This window comes from Ptychodera flava, chromosome 8 (genome assembly GCF_041260155.1).
Source record: "Ptychodera flava strain L36383 chromosome 8, AS_Pfla_20210202, whole genome shotgun sequence".
Taxonomy (NCBI): Eukaryota; Metazoa; Hemichordata; class Enteropneusta; family Ptychoderidae; genus Ptychodera; species Ptychodera flava.
The window spans coordinates 19,996,033-20,019,924 of NC_091935.1; the positions used below are offsets into that span (position 1 = coordinate 19,996,033).

Below are 23,892 nucleotides of genomic sequence, written 5' to 3' on the forward strand. Positions count from 1 at the left end.
CCATTTGTGTGTGATCCGGTGTTTGTGCTGCCAAAACTTACCCATCCCTGATCGGAGTTCTGGATGCTTAGCATTACCGTGTTCGGACATATTTAAGCCCACGCTTGTGCTTATTCTTCTCAATATTAGAAATATTTGTGAAAAGGCTATTTTAGGAAATAAGAACGATTTTTTTTGTGTTAAGTGCTTAACCTTTCACTGATTTCATATGTTTAAATTTTTAATACAGAGACAAGTTCCCCAACTTTTGGTTTTGATAGTCATCTTCATTTGAAGAATTAAAAAAGAATTAGATAATTAAAAGACACAAAACAGTTTCATGTTACGATTTTGAAGTGGTGTCTTTTTATTTTTCAATCGCATGTTCTGGGCCCCTATACTGAGCGCGGGTAAAAAATCTCCACTATATTTACATTTGACCTGATGATCGGACCAATTGATTTCCTTGAAGGCCAGTGATTTTTCTAAAGTTGCAGGCCGCTTGTCCAGTAGAGATTTTGCGTGAGTTTTGCATACTGCTGCCAGGTTTGTCCCTTCTGAGTACTTGTGCTCGTAAAGACAACTCCCATATATAATATGTACAGTAACATCGTAACGACGTAACATCGGTAATGCAGTTCTTGGGTCGAAGACCAAATAGACTACCAAGATATAACAGCGTGCAACTCCTACAACTAGGACGTTCCTCTAAGTCGCTGATATAATCTGAAGTTGAGCGTTTTCGGAGAGGAACAGTTCGGCCAGTAACAACTTGGCATGATTTCTTCGTCGCTAAACAATCAAAATCTCACTGAAAAGATATAGAAACTGGGAAGAAAACGAACCATGGACTTCTGCAGATCACACTGCTTACAAAAGACAAGCGGCGTGGCGATGCGTGTGCTTTTACAAAACCACTAACTGAATATTTCATGACACACCTGGTCACGCATAAATTCACGGTACAAAAATATGTCCACCCGGTCACGCTAAAGGAAACAGTACATTCGCTTTGACAGCTTACAATAGAAGCTATCGTAACATAATCAAATGAAATTCGGAACAAAACTTTAAAGCAAAGACTTTTATTCTTAAACTCAGAGGAAAATCAAAATCAAAATAAAACTGAAACGAAAATGAATTTCATTTTGCGAACAGATAATCAACATCAATATCAACAATAAAACGTAAAAACAATCAAAATCCACAAAAATCGAAATGAATCAGAATTTAATTTTAAGAATAAAAATAATTCTTACTTTAACGAAAATTAAAATTTTACTGATGTCTTATGTCGAAACGCCATTAAAGTAAAAGTGAATTTCATGATAAAACGTACCATAAAGTCACTATGCAATTTGATTTTAAAAATTAGAATGACGACTAGAGGAAATGTCAATTTTGTAATTTTGAGTAATCATTCAAAATACTTTCATGGACCTCCTCCGTTACTGTATAGCAGTGGAAAGACATATAACTTCGTTTTTTAGGCTGTGGTAAAAATATGTGGGGGATGACTTGTGAAAGAAGATGTGCAATTTGGAATTCTGATTGGTGTCGCAGAACAATGTACTGCATAGCTGATCCCTATGGATGTTCATGCAGTGCATCACATGGAGGACTAGACTGTTCAATTGGTAAGTGGCATAGTGACATCAATTGCTCATATACCGATTTTGATGTGAATGGCATAGTAATGTGTATACGTTCTTGATCCCAATATCGGTGCTACGTTACTTCGTACATTTTAGATCCGTAATTGTTAACACAGCATTTCGTCACCCACTAAATCTTCCTCAGCAATAAACTAATGACTTAATACGGGTGATAAATGATGCTCAACTGAATCTCACGTCCACCATAATGACGACCGAAAAATATTGCAGAAGTCATACAGACGCAGTTATCATTTGCAGGCATCATGCTGTGTCTTTAAAACGAATGTGGAATGCCGTGAAAAACACAGAATAGACTAAACAAATACCTTTATCACCCAAAATAAAATGTTATGAGAAAAACTCTTCCAGGTTTGGATCGAATAAGTTTAACCATGTATCTGCTATCAGAAGCTAAACACGATCGTATAGTTTTAATCCATCAAAGTAACATCATAGTCCACTATATGTATTTCAAGGAAAATTTAGCTCTATTTACTAAAATCTATAATTCACTTTGTAAAGTATCGTAGAAATTACTACTTATACATTGATCTGTCGACAGATTGTCCTGATGGAAAGTACGGCGCTGGATGCACACAGACATGTCATTGTGCCAATGGTTGTAATAAGGCTACAGGTGAATGTATAAATGGTAGTTTTGTGAGACGGGATGGGGTGGACCCGAGTGTCGTAGTAAGTACCAGTGTGTGTGTGTGTGTGTGTGTGTGTGTGTGTGTGTGTGTTAGGCCAATCAGCACACTTATTTCATTGCTCTTGTACACGCAGACGTCGACATGTCACTGTGTCAATGATTGTGATAGAGCTACAGGTGAATGTAACAGTGGTGGATGTGAGTGGGGACGGGGGGTTCAAAATGTCACAGTGAGTCCTGGTGTACTCTTAAAACCCCTAACTTACAAAACCAAATACTGTTCAATCATCGAAGAGATGTTTTTGGATTCTCGTTAAATAAGGCATCTTGTCTTTGAAAATATCACCATTTCAAATTTTGTTTGGATTTCGTTGTTTAATTTCGGGTGATGACGCGTAAAGTTGTGGCGGCCATATTTAATTTGCAACTATTAGTTATCAAATCTAATTTGTGCGTTCATCGTTATTTTGAAAATGTTCTGTTGTCACACTTGGGAATACATTTTTAAATCAGTTGGTGTTATTTCAAACCATCTTATCGAAAGATGATTTTTAAAAATAGAGCAAATAGAGATTTAGTAAAATGTAAAATATATTATCAGACAGTGCATACAGTCGCAGGGACAGTCATTTTACTGTATAGATGGACGTTTTCCAAGATGAAAGTAGTGCATACAGACAGGCAAGCTCTGTCGTCCCTCCAATCTGAGTGAGAAAATGCCAATTTAATTGTCGGCTACTTATCGTGCTTGAGCAGGGGACCTGTCAGTATGAATTTACGGAAAGCCAAAATGTTCCGATTAGCTACTATAGACCAGTGTTGTCAAGCACTACTCAGGGAGTTGTGTCAATGTTCGGGATAATTGAACATGAAATCGTGAGGTAAACGAATAAGAAGTCGATAGGCATATGCACCTGATTATATTGACTGGCGTTGGTATACATTTGATACTTATTCGATGAGCCTAAGGGTAAAATTTTGCATTTTATGGATGCAAACAAAGGGTGAAATATACGGTAACTTCAATTGTGTTTATGGAGGTCTATAATGCTTTACATTAACATTACTTCTGTGAATATTGTATGTTACTTTACTTTGATATCATTGCAAAATTGAATACATATTAACATTTAGAATACATACATACATACATACATACATACATACATACATACATACATACATACATACATACATACATACATACATACATACATACATACATACATACATACATACATAGTATGTACATACGCACGCACGTATGAAGGTAAGTAGGTAGGTAGGTACATTGTAAGAAGACTCCTGAAAGAGGAGGGCGATTACGCGTCAGAGCGACAACATGATTTGTCGTTGTTGCTCACCACCATAGTCGAAGGCATGGAAGTCATCACCATTATCGTCATAAGCTCCAGCCGTAGAAAAGGCAACAAACTCTGATCGTTTTTGCTATCATGTGCTATTAATTTTATATCGAACAAAACTGGGCTTCTAAGCAACAAGTATTTACATATAATATCATCTACAGCGGCATGGCGATTAATGCTACAATTTGTCATCATTCAATTGTATTTCAGTCTCTTAAAGAATATTCCATGGTTCCCTTTGACCTCAACATATATTTGTATGTAAACTTCAGGTGTGTTATCAGAATAACAGGTCAGAAAGAGCATGAATGCTTTCTAAGCCCGTATATCAAGAACAGCCACATTATTTTCGTCCTGCTCTGATATTTTAGCAGATTCAGACTCAAAATGAGAAATTCTCGCTTCAGTTCCAGATTCATGTAGTGATGGCTTTTATGGAGAGTTGTGTGAGTACAAGTGTCACTGCAAAGACAATGCAGCTTGTGGTAAGATAACTGGTGAGTGTTCGAACGGACAGTGTGCTCCAGGTTGGGTTAATGTAAATATTACTGACTGCCAACAAGGTAAGTGTCTTTCAGAGGAAAATGTTCGTCCTGATTCAATTCTTTTATACGTAATACACCCAGCTTCATCAGACTATGCATTGACGTCTCTAAATTCATATCAACTTTCACTAAAGAAACTAAAAACATAGGAGCCGAGCTTAAATTTCGTGTCGTTAATTATACGAACTTCGGTACTTTGTTCTTGCAAGAGAAATTTGCTTATTCATAATTCCGGATTATTCCATACCAATATACTTTAATCATACAGCTTAGTGAAGGTCTGTATACTCATTGGAATAATATTGAAAGTGTCTGTTACTTTTACAGATGGAAGCCCTACTATATGGTCCTTGTATAACACCAAAGTCAACCCTGGTGAGCAAAGCTCTATCGTTTGTACGTTAAGTGCGAATCCTGTCTTATCGCCTGATGATGTGACACTAGTTGATCAGTCTGGATCTCCTGTTACACGTACAAGTCATTATGTCACAGGGATTTACCTTTCAACAAGTAACTATAGTAGCGTAACTGTTGATCATGGCCTGACTTTTACTTGTAGTGTGAGCGACCATTCAAACGAACTAACGACACTGAATTTATATGGTAAGCAATATTATGGTACTAGTTTACTCAATAGAAGTGCAATGGAGGCAATATACACACATTGACTTGTCATGAGGGTAAACACATCTTGTATTTGTCGCTCGACGATCTGAGAGTCGCCAAAAACTGTCACTCTCACGAGGCGGAAGCCGTTCGAAGCTGACTGGATCGGGACTCTCATGCCGAGAAAAAAACAGACGTATATGCTTCAACCAAAACATGGCAAGTCAATATTTTTTTTTGTAACACACCTCATTCAATTCTCGCAGAAAATCGAAAGTTCCCTGCTGTCACCCGTTGCTGTCGCAGAGACACAGTAATCTTCTTTGTGTGCATGCGGTGACTGCGTTTTCATGTGACGCTTGCCGAGTCAAAAGCTGTTATAACAAACACCACATCCGCAATCTGTATTCTAATTCGCCAATTGATAGTCACGTGGGATGCGTTCTTTTGTGCTGATCCATTGAAGGACGTTATCAGGCATCATTTGTTGGAACTGTTGCCTGCCAGGCATCAGTTCCGAAAAATGATGCCCGCTGACGTCAAAAACGACATTGACGCATGCGCGGACCGGAATGTAAACAAAGATGTCGTCTGCGGCCGATCGAAACGATAGTCAAGAAATTTCTAAGTTTATCCTACTTTCTGAAGAAGAACTGAATGCTCTGGTTTCCAACAAGGACTCAAAACGGACGAAAACTATAATTAAAGGTGCATTGAACGTTTTGCAGAAGTATTGCGATCCTGTTGGGAAAAACTTTTTCTTACTGAACCACTCCAACATATTACATGCGACAAGTTTTGTGTATGGTACGTTCTTATGCATGACTGCGGATGAGGTGTGTTATAAAACACATATTGACTTATATGTGTATATTAGTAAGCGGTTGACAGTTTTGATACTTTTACGAGTAACGTTATTTTGTGTATATCTGCGCATGTCACGTGGCAGTAACTAAACGAGTTACTCTAATATGAGTTTCAAAGACATGTGTTACTTCAGAAACTATCGGTTGAACAGAACGTCAAAACACGCTCAGAAGGTATCCTCTATTCCCTATTGCGGTAAACGATAAAGTGTAAATTTCACATGTACCAATAACATTTACTAATTACATTAAACGACTACCGAAGGCACAATATCTAGCGTGCGGGCCCACATATGTGCTTATGTAGTAGTACCCTCATTTCTTACCTTGGATGTGAATTCCTTTTGATGCTTACTGCAAAATAGACGCGCTCGGCAGGTCAAAAGTCTCAAAGTAAAGTATTACTTTAAACTATTATTTAATTAATTAATTAATTAATTAATTAATTTATGCTTACATTGATGTAAGAACAGAACTTTTGTACTTTCTTGTTTCTCACTTTGCTTCGAGCAAAGGTACAATATCGTCAATTCAAACGAAAATTGAAAGTTATCGCTGAACTTTCACGAAAACGTGCGACCAGTGATTGTGTGTAATTGATGAAGTTTCTGAATCATTCAGAGTTTGATTTCTGTCCAAATGATATGATTTCTATTCAGCGCTACCGCGTTTCTCAGAATTGAATGCACCAGTCGTCACTGCGGGAACATTTCATGCAACCGTGACCTGGCAGAAATGGGAGAAAGGAATTGACTTCGGTGATGGACCTGTGGAGTCTTACAGTGTTTACTACATAAAGACGAGAGCTTCTGGTGATTGGAATCTGCATCGAAAATTTCCTGTGACTGATCAGGATCAGACGGTTTATAGCACAGATATCACTGGCCTTGACTGGTCGACTACTTACAATTTCACAGTGACCGTTAAGAGACCTGGAAGCAAAGGTGAAGGCAGCAAAGAAACAATAACCAAAGCAACGACACAATGTGCAGGTAATTGAATAGGTTTTACATTAAAACTGTTAGCAGTCGTTGGACCAAGTGTTTGACTAAGTTTTTATTGTGCGGTCTGTTCATTGTCATAAGCCATGAAAGGATTATAATATGCTTTTCATAAACATTTATTTATTTAGAGGTATGTTATATATGTATAAGAAACTAAAGTGCTCGATGCCAAAGCAGCATTACAACCACCGGCATAAATTTCTTCAAGTCCAAAGTAATAATATATGTGCCTTGCGTCGTCACTATAATTGACTCCGACCATCGTAGCACTACACATATTTGGATCATTCTATACGTTGCTCGGTAGTTTAGAATTCCACAAATAGTATTTTTGGTGGCGAGATTTGAGACCAATTCAGAATCTTACGAGCGTTGCTTTGTCAGCATAGATAATCTGCAGTTTTGTGATAAAAAGGTATGAACTGATGAAAATGCTCCCGTTTTTCAGTATATGATGTAGTCGTCTGCAATTGACACAGTTCTCTGACGTTATTGCCATGAATTTTCAACCTAATTGAAATTGTTATAATTAACATGATGAAGAATATTCATCATGTATAACTTCAATTGTAAAAAATTCCATGTACTACATTAGTGATTAGGAAAGTGTCAAATTTCTTTCATCAAATTTTGTCATGTCCTTCCAGACTCGTGTCCCTTATTAGGAAAGTTCGTTAATATGCACATTAGCTAATAGGTGATGTAAAATGCTAAACGACTTTCATTACTGTTATATCAAAGTGCATATCAATGTGTATAGCAAGTTTCATAAACTTTGATCAAATTTATCAAGATAATCACTATTAGGAAAGTTAACAAATATTAAAATTTGTTGTTAGATAGCTTGACGTAAAAATGAAATTGATTTTATTTACGCTTGTATCCATGAACTTCAATGCACACAGCAAATTTCATCAATTTTGGTCAGCTCAATCCAGATATATGTATCCTCAATTAGAAACATTCGTTAAATCTGTAAGTAGTTGTTAGCTCGATTAGTCCTGTCAATCTAAGCCAAAAAGAAGCTCAACCTATAGGAGTAATTGCAATAGATATCATTTCTTCATCATGTGTTTTTGGAAGGTCTTAGAAACGGTTATGTCTCTCGCCGAAATGCTTTGCCGACTCTCACGAGGAAGCCTCTAATGGCAAAGAGCTCATCAACTTTTGAAAAACAAGGTAATTCGGTAAAGGTAGAAATGGGAGGGGATGAGGCATGTTACAATGCAGCCACGGCTGTACAACAATGAAGGGTACAGTTGAACTCTCCTTAACATGACCAACTGATATTCCAAAGATGTGTTATTCACAGGGCATGCCAGTCGTAAAGTAAATCATAATATACCGGCACACATATATAAATTTGTAAATATTATTTTAGGACAGAGGCCAATCAATACGTATTGACGTGTTTTTACTCTGTTAATATAGAACCTACACAAGGGCCGACGATTAAAAGTGTCACTTCAACAGATCCAACGAAGATCGTCGTCGAATTTGAGGTAGGATAGGACGTATATTCACCTTTCATTTACTTTTTAAAATAACATTTGAGGGATATTTGAATCAGTCAAAAGATAACGGTTACCTCAACATCACTACAATATTTACTTGAATTCTTATTGTATTTAAAACATAGCACACTGGTCTTAGCATACATGTGTATTCAAATCCTTAGTGAATGCCTCATCATGAAGGTATTAACGAGATTTTAAAATGATATCAACCTGTATGGTCTTTGTATTTCAAATAATGCGTGGAAAACCGGCGATGTTTCTGCTAGGTTGACAACTCGTGCAGACAAATGGCTTATACAAACCATGACACCGTGTGACACCCTTTATTTTCCAAGGTTTTAACTTTAAGGTATCACTCTCAGGTACCTGATCCTTATGCAATAAGATGCGACTCTGGATTCATCAGGAATTTTCATGTCAAGTTCAGAAAAGCAAATCAACCGGATGGGTATACGGAGAGAGAAATAGACGATGGTACTGCCCGTTCACTGACAGTGGACAGATTAATGGCATACACAGAGTATGAAATAATGTTGGCATTTTGGAACAGAAATTATCTAAGTCCCTGGAGTTTACCTTTCTCAATTACGACTGCAGAAAGTGGTAAGCTAATCAGATTTTCTTGTGAGTGTAGCGGCACTTCCAGCAGCAAAATTAATCTACCGACACACTTTTTCACGTTTACGCAGAATCACAGGGGAATCACATCCCCCAGGAGAACGTATCAGCAGTTTGTTGTCATAAAGCGTATGTGACCTTTATGAGGGATCGATGACAGTCTTTTTAAATCATGCACTCTTTCAAAGTATCGATAATTAGCAGCATCTTGGACGAATAGAGATCACTTTACTTTCTTCTATTCTGATGTTAATTAGAATAATTTTTAAAAATATTGCTTACATTCGTCTTCGGTAACGATGTGTTTGCACAGCATCTGCAATTTAAAATGTCTTCCGCAAACAAATCATTTATACATAAAGCAAACCACAGGAGACGCCTTGTGAAAATCTCATTCGTAGCGCACTTGATTTCTTTGTTCAAGTGCCTACGAAACCCAGAAATGTGACCTTGTGGCCTGCAGTGTACGCCATGGAAGTATCATGGTCGATACCTGATCCAGCCAATGGTGTGGTTCTGAAATACACAATAGCATACTGGAGAACAGGCGAAGCATCGAGTCGTCAAGAGGAGGAATTCACCGAAAACCTACGTGATGTGAATACACATGTCATAAGCAACCTTACATTTAGAGTTTTGTACAGTGTCCAGGTGAGAATGTTATTTTAATAAGGAAACCAGTGTATGTACTCTCTCATGTTTTGGTGTTTTATATTGAAAAAAAAAACATTCTGTGCGCACTCTGTTAAATCTTCGGTAAATGATCAATTCAGATTGATCTTTCTTTTTTTAATTCTTTTCATTGCCATCAACACTGTAATCAATCTATATTTCATATTTTTAAAGGTACAAGCATTCACCTCAAAAGGACCGGGAAGTTATAGTGATGTTGCTTCAGCTGAAACAATAGAAACAGGTGAGAAATTAACAGGAATTCGTATGTATGCCATCATCCAATACCTTCTAGCGAAATTCTTGTGTACGCAATAAGTCTCTATCTTCTGTTAAGCTTTCAACCTTTCTCGTTTGACTCGTTGTCGTCGCTTCTCTTAATCCATGTATCTTTGTGGCTATATGTCTACCTGTCTCTGTCTGATAAACTTGCTGACCTCCACAGATCTCAGCAGATACTCACTCTCTCTCTCTCTCTCTCTCTCTCTCTCTCTCTCTCTCTCTCTCTCTCTCTCTCTCTCTCTCTCTCTCTCTTCTCTCTCTCTCTCTCTCTCGTGCGGCGTTGGGCAACAAGAATAGCTATTTTCTTTATAAGGAATTGTGTATTGCTTATGAATGACCTGCGTTGATATTGCTTCTAGTTTACACAAAAAAAGCAGCAGTTGGTTATGTAGGTTCCCGTTCAGTGTATACCTCTCTCTTTATCATATGCAGTTCCGCGCATACCAAGCGACCTAGCCGTGAGAGATGTTACCGACACCAGTATGGAATTAAGCTGGTCACCTCCTTACCCATTCAGTGGTGCCATCATAAAATATGGGGTAATGTCAAGTCTATTTGCTAAATTAAACTTGCGGCTAAATTTAACTTGTATTTTCCTTTTTTAACTGGCGGAACATTGAAAATCATTATTTATATTTGATTCAACGAATATGTGCAATTGACAGACAAAATGTCTCTACATGTCTTTTTACATAAACTCAATAGTTTTTCAATGAATATACAGCTGTTCTATGTTTTGGATACTCGTTATATATACGGAGTAAATAACACGGATATATGTACATACAAGTGAGACGCAGCTTCTTGCCACAAAAGGTAGTGTTGCAGGTATTCTCTACCCTTGCTCATTCTAGATGCCTGATACCACCGCCTAAGAAGTGGTTCAAGATCACCCATTTGCTGTTGTCATTTTCAGTCTGTACTTAGGACCTTGTAAATTATTTAATTCCCATCTTGAAGGATACTGATTACCTGACCTGTTTGGTGACATCGTTCGTTCTGGCAGGGGTTCATATGCATGGAAATATCATTTGGGGACACTACGTTGGCCGTGTACAACACAAAATGCCCAATTGAATGTTTTATTTCCAGTGGTAATAACATATAGTTATCTATGATTTGTAACGATTAGATTATATGATATGATGTTTGGAGGCTTTTTTAAATTTTAGGTATGGTACGAAGCAACTAGATCGGTGTTCAAGGACACACTGATGAAGTCTGTTACTCTGTTCCTGGAAGGCACAGATAATTCGCTGTCAATGGAAGATTTGAGTCCTGCAACATTGTATAAAATCGGAGTGAATGCAAGTACTGCTAAAGGGTTTGGAGATCGAGCGACTGCCTTGATATGGACCGAGTTTAACAGTAGGTGTTTTCAAACACAGTAAGGTGTTTACAAGTTATTTTTCCATGACTAGGACCGTTCAAATTATTGCACAATAATTAGCGGCAAACGAATCTGTACTCACATTTTGAGATTAGCAAGAACATCAATTTGAGATAATACTGTGTGGACCACTGTCTGCTATATCATTCCTTCCTTAGATATTCAAATGTTACTCCAACGACTAACTTCCTGCAACCATCCGACTCGAGATTTATTTTAAAGGATACTGCATTTTGTTATGAAATACATCTTCCTCCTGCCGCTTAACCTATTGTTAATAAGGGTACTTTCCTTTCAGCCAATCCATTTGTTACATTATTTTGTTTAAAACTGCAACATCGTGGAGCATTCATCTTGCCATCGCCGAAACTAATATCTTCTCTGTCGCTAAAAATAAGTTATTTAAGAGGATAAGAAAAACGTTATTCCAGACATGTACCTAAGATTACTGACAACAAGACGTATGATTGTCTCCTAATCACGATTGTTTGTTTGATTGTGTTTCAAATGTACATTTGGAATTTAAATATTTTGGTAAAAACAGTTCAACAGCGAAGGAAGGAGTAACAGATTGCTTTGAAACACCTATGCTTAGTTATCCAGCCACTCTCTTTTAAGGGAGGAGATTTAGCCGAGTGGTTCTGGCGATGATATCTTTGCTTGGTGACTTGGTGCCATATGTTGTGAGATCGAATCAGATCGAGAATTTATTCCAATATGTAAACTGGTCGAGTGTATGTCTTACCGCCCCGTGGTTCTCATATAACGTGATAATTATTATTGTATGATGATGACTTGTATTTTTCAGTTGATATCTCAGAAGTTCTACCAAGAAAAGAAGCGAACACAAAATTTGTTGTGAAAAATGATAACAGTGTAGAAGTAACGTTACTCCATCCACACAAAGATTCGGAGATTTCCGAAGACACCACATTGATGTAAGTGTTAATATCGTAAGCCGTGCTCATAAAGGTCCATTAGTTAGTGTCTCTTGCCATGTAAAAACTAGTGTCGGGTGCTCTCACACTTTCGTTGCTAAAATTTAATGGTCTGAAACAGCAAATGAATTTTCCAATCAAATAAGTATTCATTTCTTGTTTAGATCATTCCCCAATAAATCACTGAGTACATTATTACGATTGATGTATTTAGAGTGGGTAGTGCAATGGGTGTTTTGAAACTTCCCAAAACTTTTTAAAGCGTTCAAATTAATAAAAACCCTCATATTCCAGTGAGTACATAATAGTCCTCGACCATGATAAAGTCACTGATACAAGAAGAAAAAGATCTATTGATACCCTACAACTTGGGGAGTACAGTGATAAAGGTCCAACATACTACATCACAGCATCGATCCCTCTTCAAGATTTACCAGAGACGTTTATCATCGGTGATGGTGCTGTTTATGGTGGTTACACCAATGTTCCATTGACCACAGGAGGACAATATGACGTCTACTATGGACTTAAGAGTAATATCAGCACGGTAAGATACTCTTGGTTATTACAGAGGTTGACGACTCCATAAATGTACTAATCTCCATAAATGTAACATCAATCATAATTGAAATAAAATGCATCCATATGTGTGATGAAAACACAACCATTATTGTAAAAAATGGTAACCATAAATGTAATAAAAATCATCCATAAACTTGTCAACCATAAATAAATATATTTGTCATCGCAATTAAAGAATTAGCCCTCAACTATTTATCTATGTAATAAAAGAAAGCAACTCCACGCATTGTCCATATCTTAATTCTTTGCGTTTAGTGTTTTTGTGTATTTTGAAAGTGTATTTTACGTTTCACTGATTTGGGTATAGAACTGATTGGCAACAGCGAGACAGCTGAAATCTGCGTGTCAGTGCAGTTTCTACTCCACAGTAGAGAGACTTTAAAACACTACGATCCTTTAACGCTGTTTTTCGAACATTTGCCATACTTCTTTAATCTGTCGCCTCAAATTCATCTTCAGTGAATAAATTGTGTGGAAAAATTGATAAATAACCTGTATTCCTATGTTGTCCCACTTGAAGTAGGTTCCTTCACTAGGGTGCTAATGTTGTTATACTGTGTTCAAGAGAGTGTTAGAATTGTGTTTTCTAGATTGAAATCTGATATATATGTTCTCGTCATATTTTGTCTTAAGTTTCTGTTATAAGGTTGTATATTTCTCTGCTGTTTGATCTGAGTCGAAAACTTTGTGTAGTGTCACTGGTTGACGAGCTATGACGGTTCCTTATTAGGTCTTTTTAGTGTCTTTAAATGCTGTTCAACTTCCTTTATCAAACGGTTGATCGGTATCTCACCGTTTCTAATAGTGTTATCGTTCGCCCAGTTAAAGCGATGTATTCGTTGCTTCGCTTCGATAAAGTTTGTATGTGCGATGTGTGATAGTGAGCATGCGTGCGTGAGTGCTTCACGAACTCTGCAACGTGTGGAGCGGTCTCAGTCAGAAAAATGTAACAACTTAGCCGGCTATTGAACCACTCTTTTTTGGGAGTGGAGATTTAGCCGAGCGATTCTCTCTGTGGCCTCTCCGCTAGGCGACTGATGCCGTATGTTGTGGGTTCGAACCCGATTGAAAACTAGCCGTATTTTCTACCCTGGGTTGGTAGCTCTGCTGGTGGACAGAATTGTCCCCGAGGTTATCGTTCGCCCAGTTAAAGCGATGTATTCGTTGCTTCGCTTCGATAAAGTTTGTATGTGCGATGTGTGATAGTGAGCATGCGTGCGTGAGTGCTTCACGAACTCTACAACGTGTGGAGCGGTCTCAGTCAGAAAAATGTAACAACTTAGCCGGCTATTGAACCACTCTTTTTTGGGAGTGGAGATTTAGCCGAGCGGTTCTCTCTGTGGCCTCTCCGCTAGGCGACTGATGCCGTATGTTGTGGGTTCGAACCCGATTGAAAACTAGCCGTATTATCAATGTTATCAATGTATTCGATCCTGTGTTTCGGAAAGGAAACCTAGTTTTCTGGAAAGTGTGCAATTACATACTAGTAGTATTAAAGTTTATTATTTACACAGGGCATTGATAGACAAATGATCATATATACAAGTTCAAGTTTCTTACATTTATGGTTGAGTTTTAGTACATTTATGGTTAATTTGTGTATTACATTTGTTGTTCCGGGTTATTTTGATGACTTTGAGTATTATTGGTTGGCTGTTTATTACGTATCCTTTGTGATTGATTTTATTACAATTATGGTTAATATTACATATATGGAGATAATTACATTTATGGAGGTTACGTACCTTGTCGTACTGAATGACGTGTTCCGCATTTGGAGGGGTTTTGCAGCAACAATTAAAAAACCCAGACTGATCATGTAATTGGTGGTGCATGGACATGAGTGAGATATCGTGAGTCGCTACCCATGCATCATATCAAAATTAACCTTACATTGCTGAACAGTCTGGCAACTACACTGATATTTGGAAGATGGAATGCCGCCCCGAGCGCCTCTGATTAATTAATCTGTCCAGTCGTCTTTGTGAAAATTACATGGTGTAAACCCAGGGCTCTGAGGTCTATAATATATTACAGTTTCTCTGATCGCAACGAACAATATGCAGCTACACAGATGGCCAACTGACGATGCATGCACCACAGTTAAAAAAACGCCATCGACGCGTTACAGCCTTGGAAAAGAGTTCTTGGGCACAGGCGAGAAGATCACAGGAAACCATGTGTCGCTGTGCAGAATTTTAGTTGTTAGTAGACTAAGTCAGAACATGTAGTCACAATCAGTGCGGCCACCGAAAGGTTTTCTCAGTAATGGAGATGATTGTTAGCCAACATTGTTAAGACTTTCAATTGTGTTTTCCTTATCCCTCATTCATTTTTCTTGGACTTTTAATAGGAACTAATGTATCATTTGGATGACATCCCAGCGTTATCTTTTACGGGTAAGTATTACAGATGTCCGCTGTCGAATTCAGGAATTCGTCAAACATCACCTTCTAAAGATTACTTTTGGTAAAATGTAATTATTGTTCGATAAATATCAATTTCACATCGTCTTTGTGATCAGCAACCTAATAGAATCGCAAAATACACGAAATGTTCATTTTTCAAATATAATTTCTTAAAGCCCATTGCGGACTTAATCAAAAAATCTAGAAACATATTTATCGCGCCGGGGTTTAAGCAAGCTAGTTTAAAATTCAACAATTTCGATAAAACGCGGTAAAATTTTAACCACAATATGAGATTATTATCAAACATACGTATGAGTCGATGTACATTACGATGAGCACAAATTTTGCAAAGTTTCCCAGTTTTAGAAATATAAACACTGGCATCCTTCAAAGGGTCTAATGTATACATTCGCCTTCTTCTAAGCACGTCTGCCAACGCCCAAAACAAGAAGTTCACCAACTGGTGCCATAGTAGGAGGCATACTGACTGTGGTGTTTATTGTATGTGCTGTTATTGTTGCAGTGTTCATTGTGAGACGGTAAGCATGTACGTTGTTTTTGTTTTAACTCTGGAAGGGTGCTTTACGTACTACATAGTAGCTGCTTTTAGCATCCTGCAATTCAGGTAATATAGTTGCCATTAGTGTATTTACGGGGCGCCTAGGGTTGTCATTCTATTTCCTGTTGAGTTTATTATTGTTGTGAGCTTAATACCTTAGAGGGCTCCTTCAATCGTATATGTGATAATGTATGTGTATTTCGTATATTTTCGCCGCTGCCTCCTGCCTTCTTTGTTTCTGCTTAAAGTTTGTGTGTACAAATTATTAATATGTCTCATTGAATTTTTTCCATCATACTACTGTGACCTTATGCGCTTCAACTTTCACCCGTGAGATCATATATCTATTTTTCCAGGAGACGTTTGAGGCAGGACCACGAAAGTCCACAACAAGATGAAGTTGAACTCAATAAAAAGAGTAAACGAACGAAGGAAAACCAAGTCTATTCCAACGAACAAGGTAAATTTATATACCTAAATAACAGACACCTTAGTCATGTTATGTCATATGAAGACATGTGCTGTCTTCAGAATGATAATTTTTCCCGGGACTTATATATCGTCGTATAGAACGTAATGACGGCACAAATGTATGTTGCAAAAGCCATTTGCCAGTAATATATGTTTTATGTGAAGTCATTGTATTTGAAATTTCACATTTTGATTCACATCGGAAGTATTTTAAAAACCTGCTTGTTACATGTATATGTGAGAAAGAATATTCAGAAACAGGTGTGATGTGAAAGTCCAATAATAGTTTGGCATTAAATTAGTTAAAAAAGTTCAATAATGCGAAATAATGAGAAATACTTGTGCAAATTTCTTGGGTCTTTAGGAGTATATGCATCTCTAGTTTTATATTGCAGACTAAGTTATTATAAAGCTCCTCCTGAATAACTGGTTGTGATAGAATTGGCGGGGGGGGGGGGGGCTTGCACAATTTCAGGCTGTTTATTTCTTATTCAAATGCTGTATTCTCGATACTTTAGACTGAGAGATACAAATTACAGTTAGAGAAAGATAACCAATGTAACCTTTTTGACTGTCAAACAGGGTATGAGATGCTTGAATTCCAGACCTAAGTTTAAAAATTTGTTCAAAGCTGTCATAGTATATTTAAAGCAAGCTGTTTCTGATAAAATACCGAAGAAGTGTACTGTCATTGCTTTAACGTGTTTGTTATATTGAACATGTCACACAACGAGCCAAACGCCGCAACGACAAATATGCAGAAAAAATATTCAACAAAAAATTAACAGACGAAATGGGAAACAGAAGCGGTAAAAAGGTATTGGGACATAATTTTAACGTGGCAAGATGACTTTTATGAGTCTTAGATTCTTCTTAATTCCAAACCTTATCAAATCTTTGAAAGGAAACGTGCCCAATGCTCTTGTTACAGTAACAATGGAAAAGATGGCGGATGTAAATCCCAAAGCCCAGGATGAAAATTCAGGCGACACTAACGAATACCAATTATAAATATCCAGTCTCAGAAAGTTATAAAGGAGGAGACAGGACCTGGAAAGCAAGCAGAAAAGACGAGTGAAGAAGGTTTCTACACTGATACATTGGACGAACCTGTGAGTGGGACGATTTAATTCATACCCAATCGTAGGGCCCGCCAAGTGCTTTTCATTGATGCTAGCTTGTAATATGATCGAACTCCAGCTAACGTGTATCATTTTCAAGCACTGCAGAGAGGATTTACTTATTTATTTATTTATTATTTATTAATTCATTCATTCATTACGAACCCCGATTGGATCGATTCACTATAAACACGATTGGAACTTATTTGGGAGAATTGGATCGTTTGATTGTTCAACATTGTCAAATGTGTTAGGTGCCCTATAGCTGAAAGTTGCAATATTACAAATCACCCATAAAAAGTGTTTTGCAAAAACATCAAAGCAGATGAGCTTACAGTTGCAGATTAAAGCAACATTACAATACGTTTACTATCCAATCCCAGGTTAGTTCCAGTCGTGTTTTTAAAACTTTTCAGAAGTCAAACATATAAACTTACAACTACTCTACAAAAATAGTCGAAGAACTTATAAAGTGAATATCAGAAACAATGAGATATTGACAATTGATTTCATGAAGTGCAAAACAGCATGAAACGACAAGAAAATTTACAGAATTGACTGAAAAATAATTAAATGAAAGATTTATCACGTGCACCAGCGATACGACATTTCACTGTGATACTCTATTAAGGGTAGTGTGCATGCATGCGTATTGATTTCGCTAACCTGTTCTTCACAGAAAGACGAATATACCTCCTTAAGTATTTCCAGTGTGTCAATGGAGTTAATGGCTGTTCCTGTCGCCGATTTCAAGAAACTGTTTACAGATGCAGTGAAAAAAGACAAACAGACATTGAAGAGTCGCCTGGAACGAGAATGGCAGGGACGGCATTTAAAACACATTCTACACTTGACCGTAACGGCCAAAGTTTTGCTCCATATTTTGATGTCTTTCTTCTGGCAAGGGGGTACGATTTCAAAGTATTATTAATAAAACAAAAATATTTATTGTATGTTCTCTGTAAAATGTGCGATGGGTCGAGACCTTGCATTATATACAGATAAATTACATTTAATGGAACCGAATATGTTTGAGAGTATCAAATATAAGATGTTCATAATATACACTCTTACTTTATCTTTATTCTCTTTATGGAGTTCAGACCGAGCACAAACTTAAACCCCCGTGTCATGCACATCTCTCTCTCTCTCTCTCTCTCTCTCTCTCTCTCTCTCTCTCCTCTCTCTCTCTCTCTCTCTCTCTCTCTCTCTCTCTCTCTCTATATATATATATATATATATATATATATATCGTAATGCCATAAAAAGTAACATATCTTGTCTCCTGGATGTGCTTCAACAGAAGTTAAATGAAGTTAGCTACAAGCCAAAATCGGGAGAATGTCGAAGAGGCCGTCTTCCTCAGAACCTTAACAAAAACAGATTTCCTGATATTTTGCCAAGTAAGTTTCAATACAAAATGTTTTGCAAGTTCGTTTCTATTAACCAGGAAAACTTTTGGGAAAGAACGTGTGTGGGGATAGAGAGGATAATTTTTTGTGGGTCTATTCTTCCAGATGTCTATTCCTGTTAGAAATTTAGCTTGAGGTATTTAATTGAATGTATTATTTAATGTATGAATGGTGTTATATTTTAGTTGATAGATATCGTCCACAACTGTCAACTCCAGTAGAAGATCCAAATGCCACAGACTACATAAATGCCAGCTTCTTGGATGTAAGTATCAACCGAATTATTGAATGTACTGCGTACAAAATAGTGAAAGGTGATTTAAATAAAATAGTAGCTCGGAACCGTTTGATCAGAAATCAGAAAATTATGTTTGAATCAATATCTGTATTTTCCTGATGATGCCAAGTGATGTGTCTGGAATTCAGCCAGGGGTTACTGCTGATAGGGATAAAAGGAAATTGACTATTTGAGTAGCTCGACATAAAATTTCCTCAACATGTTCCCAATTCTCCATCGCTCTTTCCAATATAATAATTCCAGAACGATTTTTTTTTAATGTAACGGCATTCTTTCCCAGGGATATGTTGTGAAGAACGCATATCTGGCAACACAGATGCCGTTACCACACACCGTTGTTGATTTCTGGAGGATGGTTTATGATCACAAAGTACGCACAATCATTATGCTAAATGATGAAGATTGTGACAAATCGGTGAGTACATATCGTTAGCTATTTTAGCAACTCATTTTGCAGCGTAAAACATGCTTAATTTTAACAGCCACATTGCCGACGGAATCAAATTCTTCTTATTGTTGTGATTTTAATTGTGCTAAGTAGTTGAAAACTGCACACAAAGTGTCAATGAGAAAAGTCATAAGGAAAAATACGCCTTGGTTACTTTATTCACCCAATAAAATTTACTAAATACCTTAAAGAACACGACAGAGCTAGGTCATGTTGATATTTTCCCATACCGTGAGATATCGTGACATCGCAATAAGATTATGTCATCTTTTCTAAGATCCGTAGTAAATACTGGCCAGATGATGAACACAGTAAATACATTGGTCCGTTCGAAGTGAAACTGAATAAAGTAAAACAGAATGGCCTGACTACTGAGAGAGCAATGACTGTTTCAATGGTAAGTATTCAGCCCGTTGTGTTACCGAAAAAAATAGCTTAATTGTCGGGTGTTTTAAATATTTTCTGTATCGTACCACCGATTCCATCTATCTATCTATCTATCTATCTATATATATATATATATAATATATATATATATATATATATATATATATATATATATATATATATATATATATATATATATATACGCACGTATTCAGTCCGTTTTGTTACGGAAAACTAGCTGAATTGTCGGGTTAGTATGATGATTGCTAAAGTGAATTTCAAAATACCTTGGCATTTCTAGGTGCTAGGGTGATAAGACAAACGTATCTGGCAATAGAAAATGACACCACCTGCATTCATAACAAACGTTCTTCTTCGATAAATTTTGCAACAATTTAACCGATCACTGTGACACAGTCAACATCGTCAGTGCTGCTGCGCTCCCATTGAAAAACTCACCCGTAAACTGGCTGCTTGAACATTCCTCATATAGCCTTTATCACATTTCCCGGCGATGAAACTGCACAGAACGCGTACGCTAACAACGATAGGTTTTTTCTCGGTACAGAGTGTACGGGTCGGTACAACGATTGGTACTTCCTACCGTATACACTGAACGTGTTCTGTAAGTAAGAACAGTGGACGTCGTATTGGGTTAAAATTGTCGCAAAATCTGTCAAAAGGAGAACGTTTGCAATGGATGCAGTTGGCGGTATTTTCTATCGCCAGAAACGTTTTTTCAAATCACCAAAGCACGTTGCAATTCCAAACTATTTTGAAATTCACTATAAGCTGCATGTATTGTCAGGAACTTTTATATGGATTCGAATTAAGTCTCTTTTGACATGTTAAAAGGTTACGCGTTGGCCTAGGGTCAATCGGCCATTTCATCAAGCCCGTAATCTAAACGTTTGCTATTGTGGTAATGCTAAAACGCTACTGATACCATTTCAGGGCAAGGAATCCGTTTCTGTCTTACAATTCCAATTCGTGAATGGTCCGCTACTTCTGAAGGTGGGAAACTAACTCGGACAATAGCAGATTTGATCGAAATGGTTGAGAAACGGCAAAAGAAAACTGGAGCCGGGCCCATTGTTGTACACTGCATGTAAGTCGTCATTTTGAAACTTTTCGGTAAATTGCAAAGAATATCAAAAATCTATAGATTTCCACCTTAAACCTGAACATTCAATTTGTTTTAATTTTTATTACACACAGCAATGGTAACGGACGCAGTGGAGTTTACTGTTCTGCTTCATTTGCATGTGAACGAATCAAAGTAGATCAGACGGTTGATGTTTTTGAGGCTGTGAAGTCACTGCGAAATAAGAGAACAAACGTGGTTGAAAATCTGGTAAGATGTTAATATAGACTTACTGAAAGAACATTAATGTCGTAGTATGGAAACGCATTAAAATCACACAAATTTGTATCTGCATTGTTCATTATACATTTGAAGGTGACATATTTTCAATGAATCGATACGTTGAAAATACAAATATGCAAATTTAGCTGAAATGTCGAACTGATCAAAAATTATACTAACTCCTGCACATATTGCAATGGATTTGGGTAAGTTAACACGTGTAGATTGAGTATATAAAGAGCTTTGTTCTTTATATTCGCTTTTTACTTGCAGCATTTTTGTCAATATTTCAGTAATAATCGTTCTCTCATTATCTGTTACTGTATTTGCACGATGGCTATGTTCTTGGGCAGATCTGTTCGACGACAGCTTGGTTAATTATACACATACTGAGTGGCCACGAGGTAGCAACATAAGTTTGTTGTCCGAGGGACTGAGAGTCGGCGGAAACAGTCTGTGTCACGAGGCCATGGGCCGAGGATAACAGGCTTAGTCTATAGCTGTTTTGGCGACTCTCAGGGAAAACAAACGTATGCTTTTATCAGAAATGGCCAGTCAATATGTGTTTTGAAACACACTTTAAGTTATCCAAATTTTTCTACAGAAAACTTGATAAGTTCCTTGGCTGAGCTGATCATTACTTCTCTCAGTTGCAGACGACACTGCAATTTTCAAGATTAAGCGCATTAAAACATAATTTTCTTGCATCCACTAAATATCGGCATAATACTCAATTACTGCAACATATGTGAATGGTTTCAGATGATTTCATTTATACCCTCGCAGTTACATTTGTACCCATCAGTATCTGCGACATCGACATCGATATCGTAAAATGCGGTATCATTTTCAACATTGCGAGAAGTACAAAGGTTTTGATTTGTTATCTGATGAAAATTTGCTCACCGTAGGACTGAAAAAGGATAGGATTCCAGTCCAATCCTACTATAACCCTACTGTACAATGTAATAAATGAACTATAAATCTTTTATCTATGTCTGTCTTTGGGAGACTCAATACTAATGGGACATCCATCATTCTCGCTTTTATGTTTTTTGCTTTACAGGAACAATATATGCTCTGCTATGAAATCGTTCGTCAATATTGTGACGTCCATCTTCTGTTCTACGAAAATACAAAGCCTTAATGAACATAAGTCGACACAGGGATTCGTCGGGCGAGGGGCCAGTTATTCTATGTCGGTGTATCAGTGGAACATGCATGTGTGAATCCTTCAGATGATTCCGTTTATATCCTACAGTTACATCTGTACCCACAACTTTCAAACACTACACAGCGAGAAAAAATATACAATGCATATTCCGACTAAGTCTTTAGTTTACAATTAAATTTGTAATTTAGTATCTATTTGCCAAAGGGTAACATGTTCATTGGAAAAGTAATTGTGCAAGTTCGTTGGGTTATATTCAGATTAAGAATTGAAAATTGATATTTTGAATTATGATATCAGAGTATTAGAATATTGTTTGAATAGTGCCACGGACACTTCGGTGTCATCACAGTTATTCCTTAGACGTTTTGAATCCTGATTATCTTTCAGAATATACCTATGCTTGGTGACCTTCACTAGAAACATAGTAACCTCTATACAAGAGCACATAACGTTATTTTATTGTGATTATTATCATTTTTGAACTTAGGAGTAAAGTGTTTGATAACCTGTCATCACCACCGCGACGTTCAATATCCTTAAATTATATATTTGAAAATAAATATCAGATAAAGTGTTATTTGGGCCGGGGGATCACATATTTACTATAATCTTAGTCTAGGTTCTGCATCAAGTATAAGTTCTTTAGACTTAATCTATCTTGTTGTAGATCAAATTTAATTCGATATACATATACGTTTCTCGATGCGTTTTGAAATATGTATTGAGACATTCGATAAGAAAACTGTTTAAAGATATACTACATATACATTTTATTCAATGACATCTCACGTTGAAACGATTCTTTACAAACTATTATTGGGCGAATTTTTTATTTTTGAATTACTATTCGATGCATGCAACTAATTTGACTTACTTAACGGATCTATTCACTTTTACAAAGTGCATGAATGATGATTGTGTTAATAATTCAGATGGACTCGTCATATTCATCGATTAATTTGCTCAGTCGTGAACTATACATGAATTTTTGCAGTAGTAAATTTATCATTACCGTTGCATCATCTTTTAGGGGTTAAATATATGTCTGATTAATTTTGTTAAATGCTTTGTTTTATTTACTAATTATGGTACTGAGAACAGTGGTATTGATAAATCGCCGCATGATTTTAAGTTACGAGTATTAATATGCCATTTTAGTACTTCAAATATGATGCCGAAAGCCGTAGAAACAATCTAACGAAGTACTCGTATGTTCGCTATGGTAGTCTCACTACATTATATTGCAGTGTATTGTCTATTAAAAATATTCAAGGAAACTTTATAATGATGCAAGTAATTGTCTTTGTTATACATTCCTGACAAGGCAGGTCTCTAGTTAACTACTTATTTTTGTGTGTCAAGGTGTTAATTTTAGCGTTGGATGTCGAGAAAGGCAGAGAGAAAATGGTATTCTTATCTTAGTAACGTTTTGACTTTCTCGATCGCAAATCTCGACCGAAGTAAAAACAAATGAGGCAGTGACTCTCACCTGCGTTGGCGCACTCATACTTGCATGGCGGCGACTATGCGGTAGAGAATGCATTTATTATGATGACATAGGGTTTTTGA

General features: G+C 36.9%; 3 protein-coding genes across 3 annotated transcripts in view; all 3 read left to right on the forward strand.

Annotated features, from left to right (window-relative positions):
- LOC139138004 (uncharacterized) overlaps positions 1-18,055 on the forward strand; it is a 66,431-nt gene extending 48,376 nt beyond the window's left edge. Inside the window, exons 9-25 of the mRNA XM_070706223.1 lie at positions 2,424-2,487; positions 4,070-4,219; positions 4,529-4,804; positions 6,333-6,665; positions 8,109-8,179; positions 8,557-8,797; positions 9,237-9,463; positions 9,659-9,728; positions 10,199-10,305; positions 10,939-11,134; positions 11,965-12,094; positions 12,389-12,641; positions 15,030-15,075; positions 15,512-15,626; positions 16,003-16,106; positions 17,049-17,229; positions 17,918-18,055. Of these exons, the coding sequence (XP_070562324.1) occupies positions 2,424-2,487; positions 4,070-4,219; positions 4,529-4,804; positions 6,333-6,665; positions 8,109-8,179; positions 8,557-8,797; positions 9,237-9,463; positions 9,659-9,728; positions 10,199-10,305; positions 10,939-11,134; positions 11,965-12,094; positions 12,389-12,641; positions 15,030-15,075; positions 15,512-15,626; positions 16,003-16,106; positions 17,049-17,128 (2,463 nt within the window). The 3' untranslated portion in view covers positions 17,129-17,229; positions 17,918-18,055. The remainder of the gene's footprint in view (positions 1-2,423; positions 2,488-4,069; positions 4,220-4,528; positions 4,805-6,332; positions 6,666-8,108; positions 8,180-8,556; positions 8,798-9,236; positions 9,464-9,658; positions 9,729-10,198; positions 10,306-10,938; positions 11,135-11,964; positions 12,095-12,388; positions 12,642-15,029; positions 15,076-15,511; positions 15,627-16,002; positions 16,107-17,048; positions 17,230-17,917) is intronic.
- LOC139138005 (receptor-type tyrosine-protein phosphatase kappa-like) lies at positions 17,966-20,096 on the forward strand. The gene is made up of 6 exons (XM_070706224.1): positions 17,966-18,094; positions 18,542-18,641; positions 18,836-18,915; positions 19,229-19,363; positions 19,674-19,793; positions 20,085-20,096. The coding sequence occupies exons 1-6, from the start codon at positions 17,966-17,968 to the stop codon at positions 20,094-20,096; spliced, it is 576 nt and encodes a 191-aa protein (XP_070562325.1).
- A 679-nt stretch (positions 20,097-20,775) lies between these two features.
- LOC139137907 (receptor-type tyrosine-protein phosphatase epsilon-like) lies at positions 20,776-22,376 on the forward strand. The gene is made up of 3 exons (XM_070706162.1): positions 20,776-20,891; positions 21,002-21,137; positions 22,216-22,376. Exons 1-3 carry the CDS (start codon positions 20,836-20,838, stop codon positions 22,294-22,296), a joined length of 273 nt encoding a protein of 90 aa, XP_070562263.1. The 5' UTR covers positions 20,776-20,835; the 3' UTR covers positions 22,297-22,376.
- Positions 22,377-23,892: the final 1,516 nt, after the last annotated feature.

What these genes read in the sequence shown, in the direction of transcription:
- LOC139138005 (XM_070706224.1), top strand. Translation starts at nt 17,966, where the DNA reads ATGGCTGTTCCTGTCGCCGATTTCAAGAAACTGTTTACAGATGCAGTG. An exon ending in AACACATTCTACACTTGACC is followed by an intron (nt 18,095 to 18,541) that starts GTAACGGCCAAA and finishes GTGCTTCAACAG; the next exon opens with AAGTTAAATGAAGTTAGCTA. An exon ending in ATGAAGATTGTGACAAATCG is followed by an intron (nt 19,364 to 19,673) that starts GTGAGTACATAT and finishes ATCTTTTCTAAG; the next exon opens with ATCCGTAGTAAATACTGGCC.
- LOC139137907 (XM_070706162.1), top strand. Translation starts at nt 20,836, where the DNA reads ATGGTTGAGAAACGGCAAAAGAAAACTGGAGCCGGGCCCATTGTTGTA. An exon ending in CCCATTGTTGTACACTGCAT is followed by an intron (nt 20,892 to 21,001) that starts GTAAGTCGTCAT and finishes TATTACACACAG; the next exon opens with CAATGGTAACGGACGCAGTG. An exon ending in CAAACGTGGTTGAAAATCTG is followed by an intron (nt 21,138 to 22,215) that starts GTAAGATGTTAA and finishes TTTGCTTTACAG; the next exon opens with GAACAATATATGCTCTGCTA.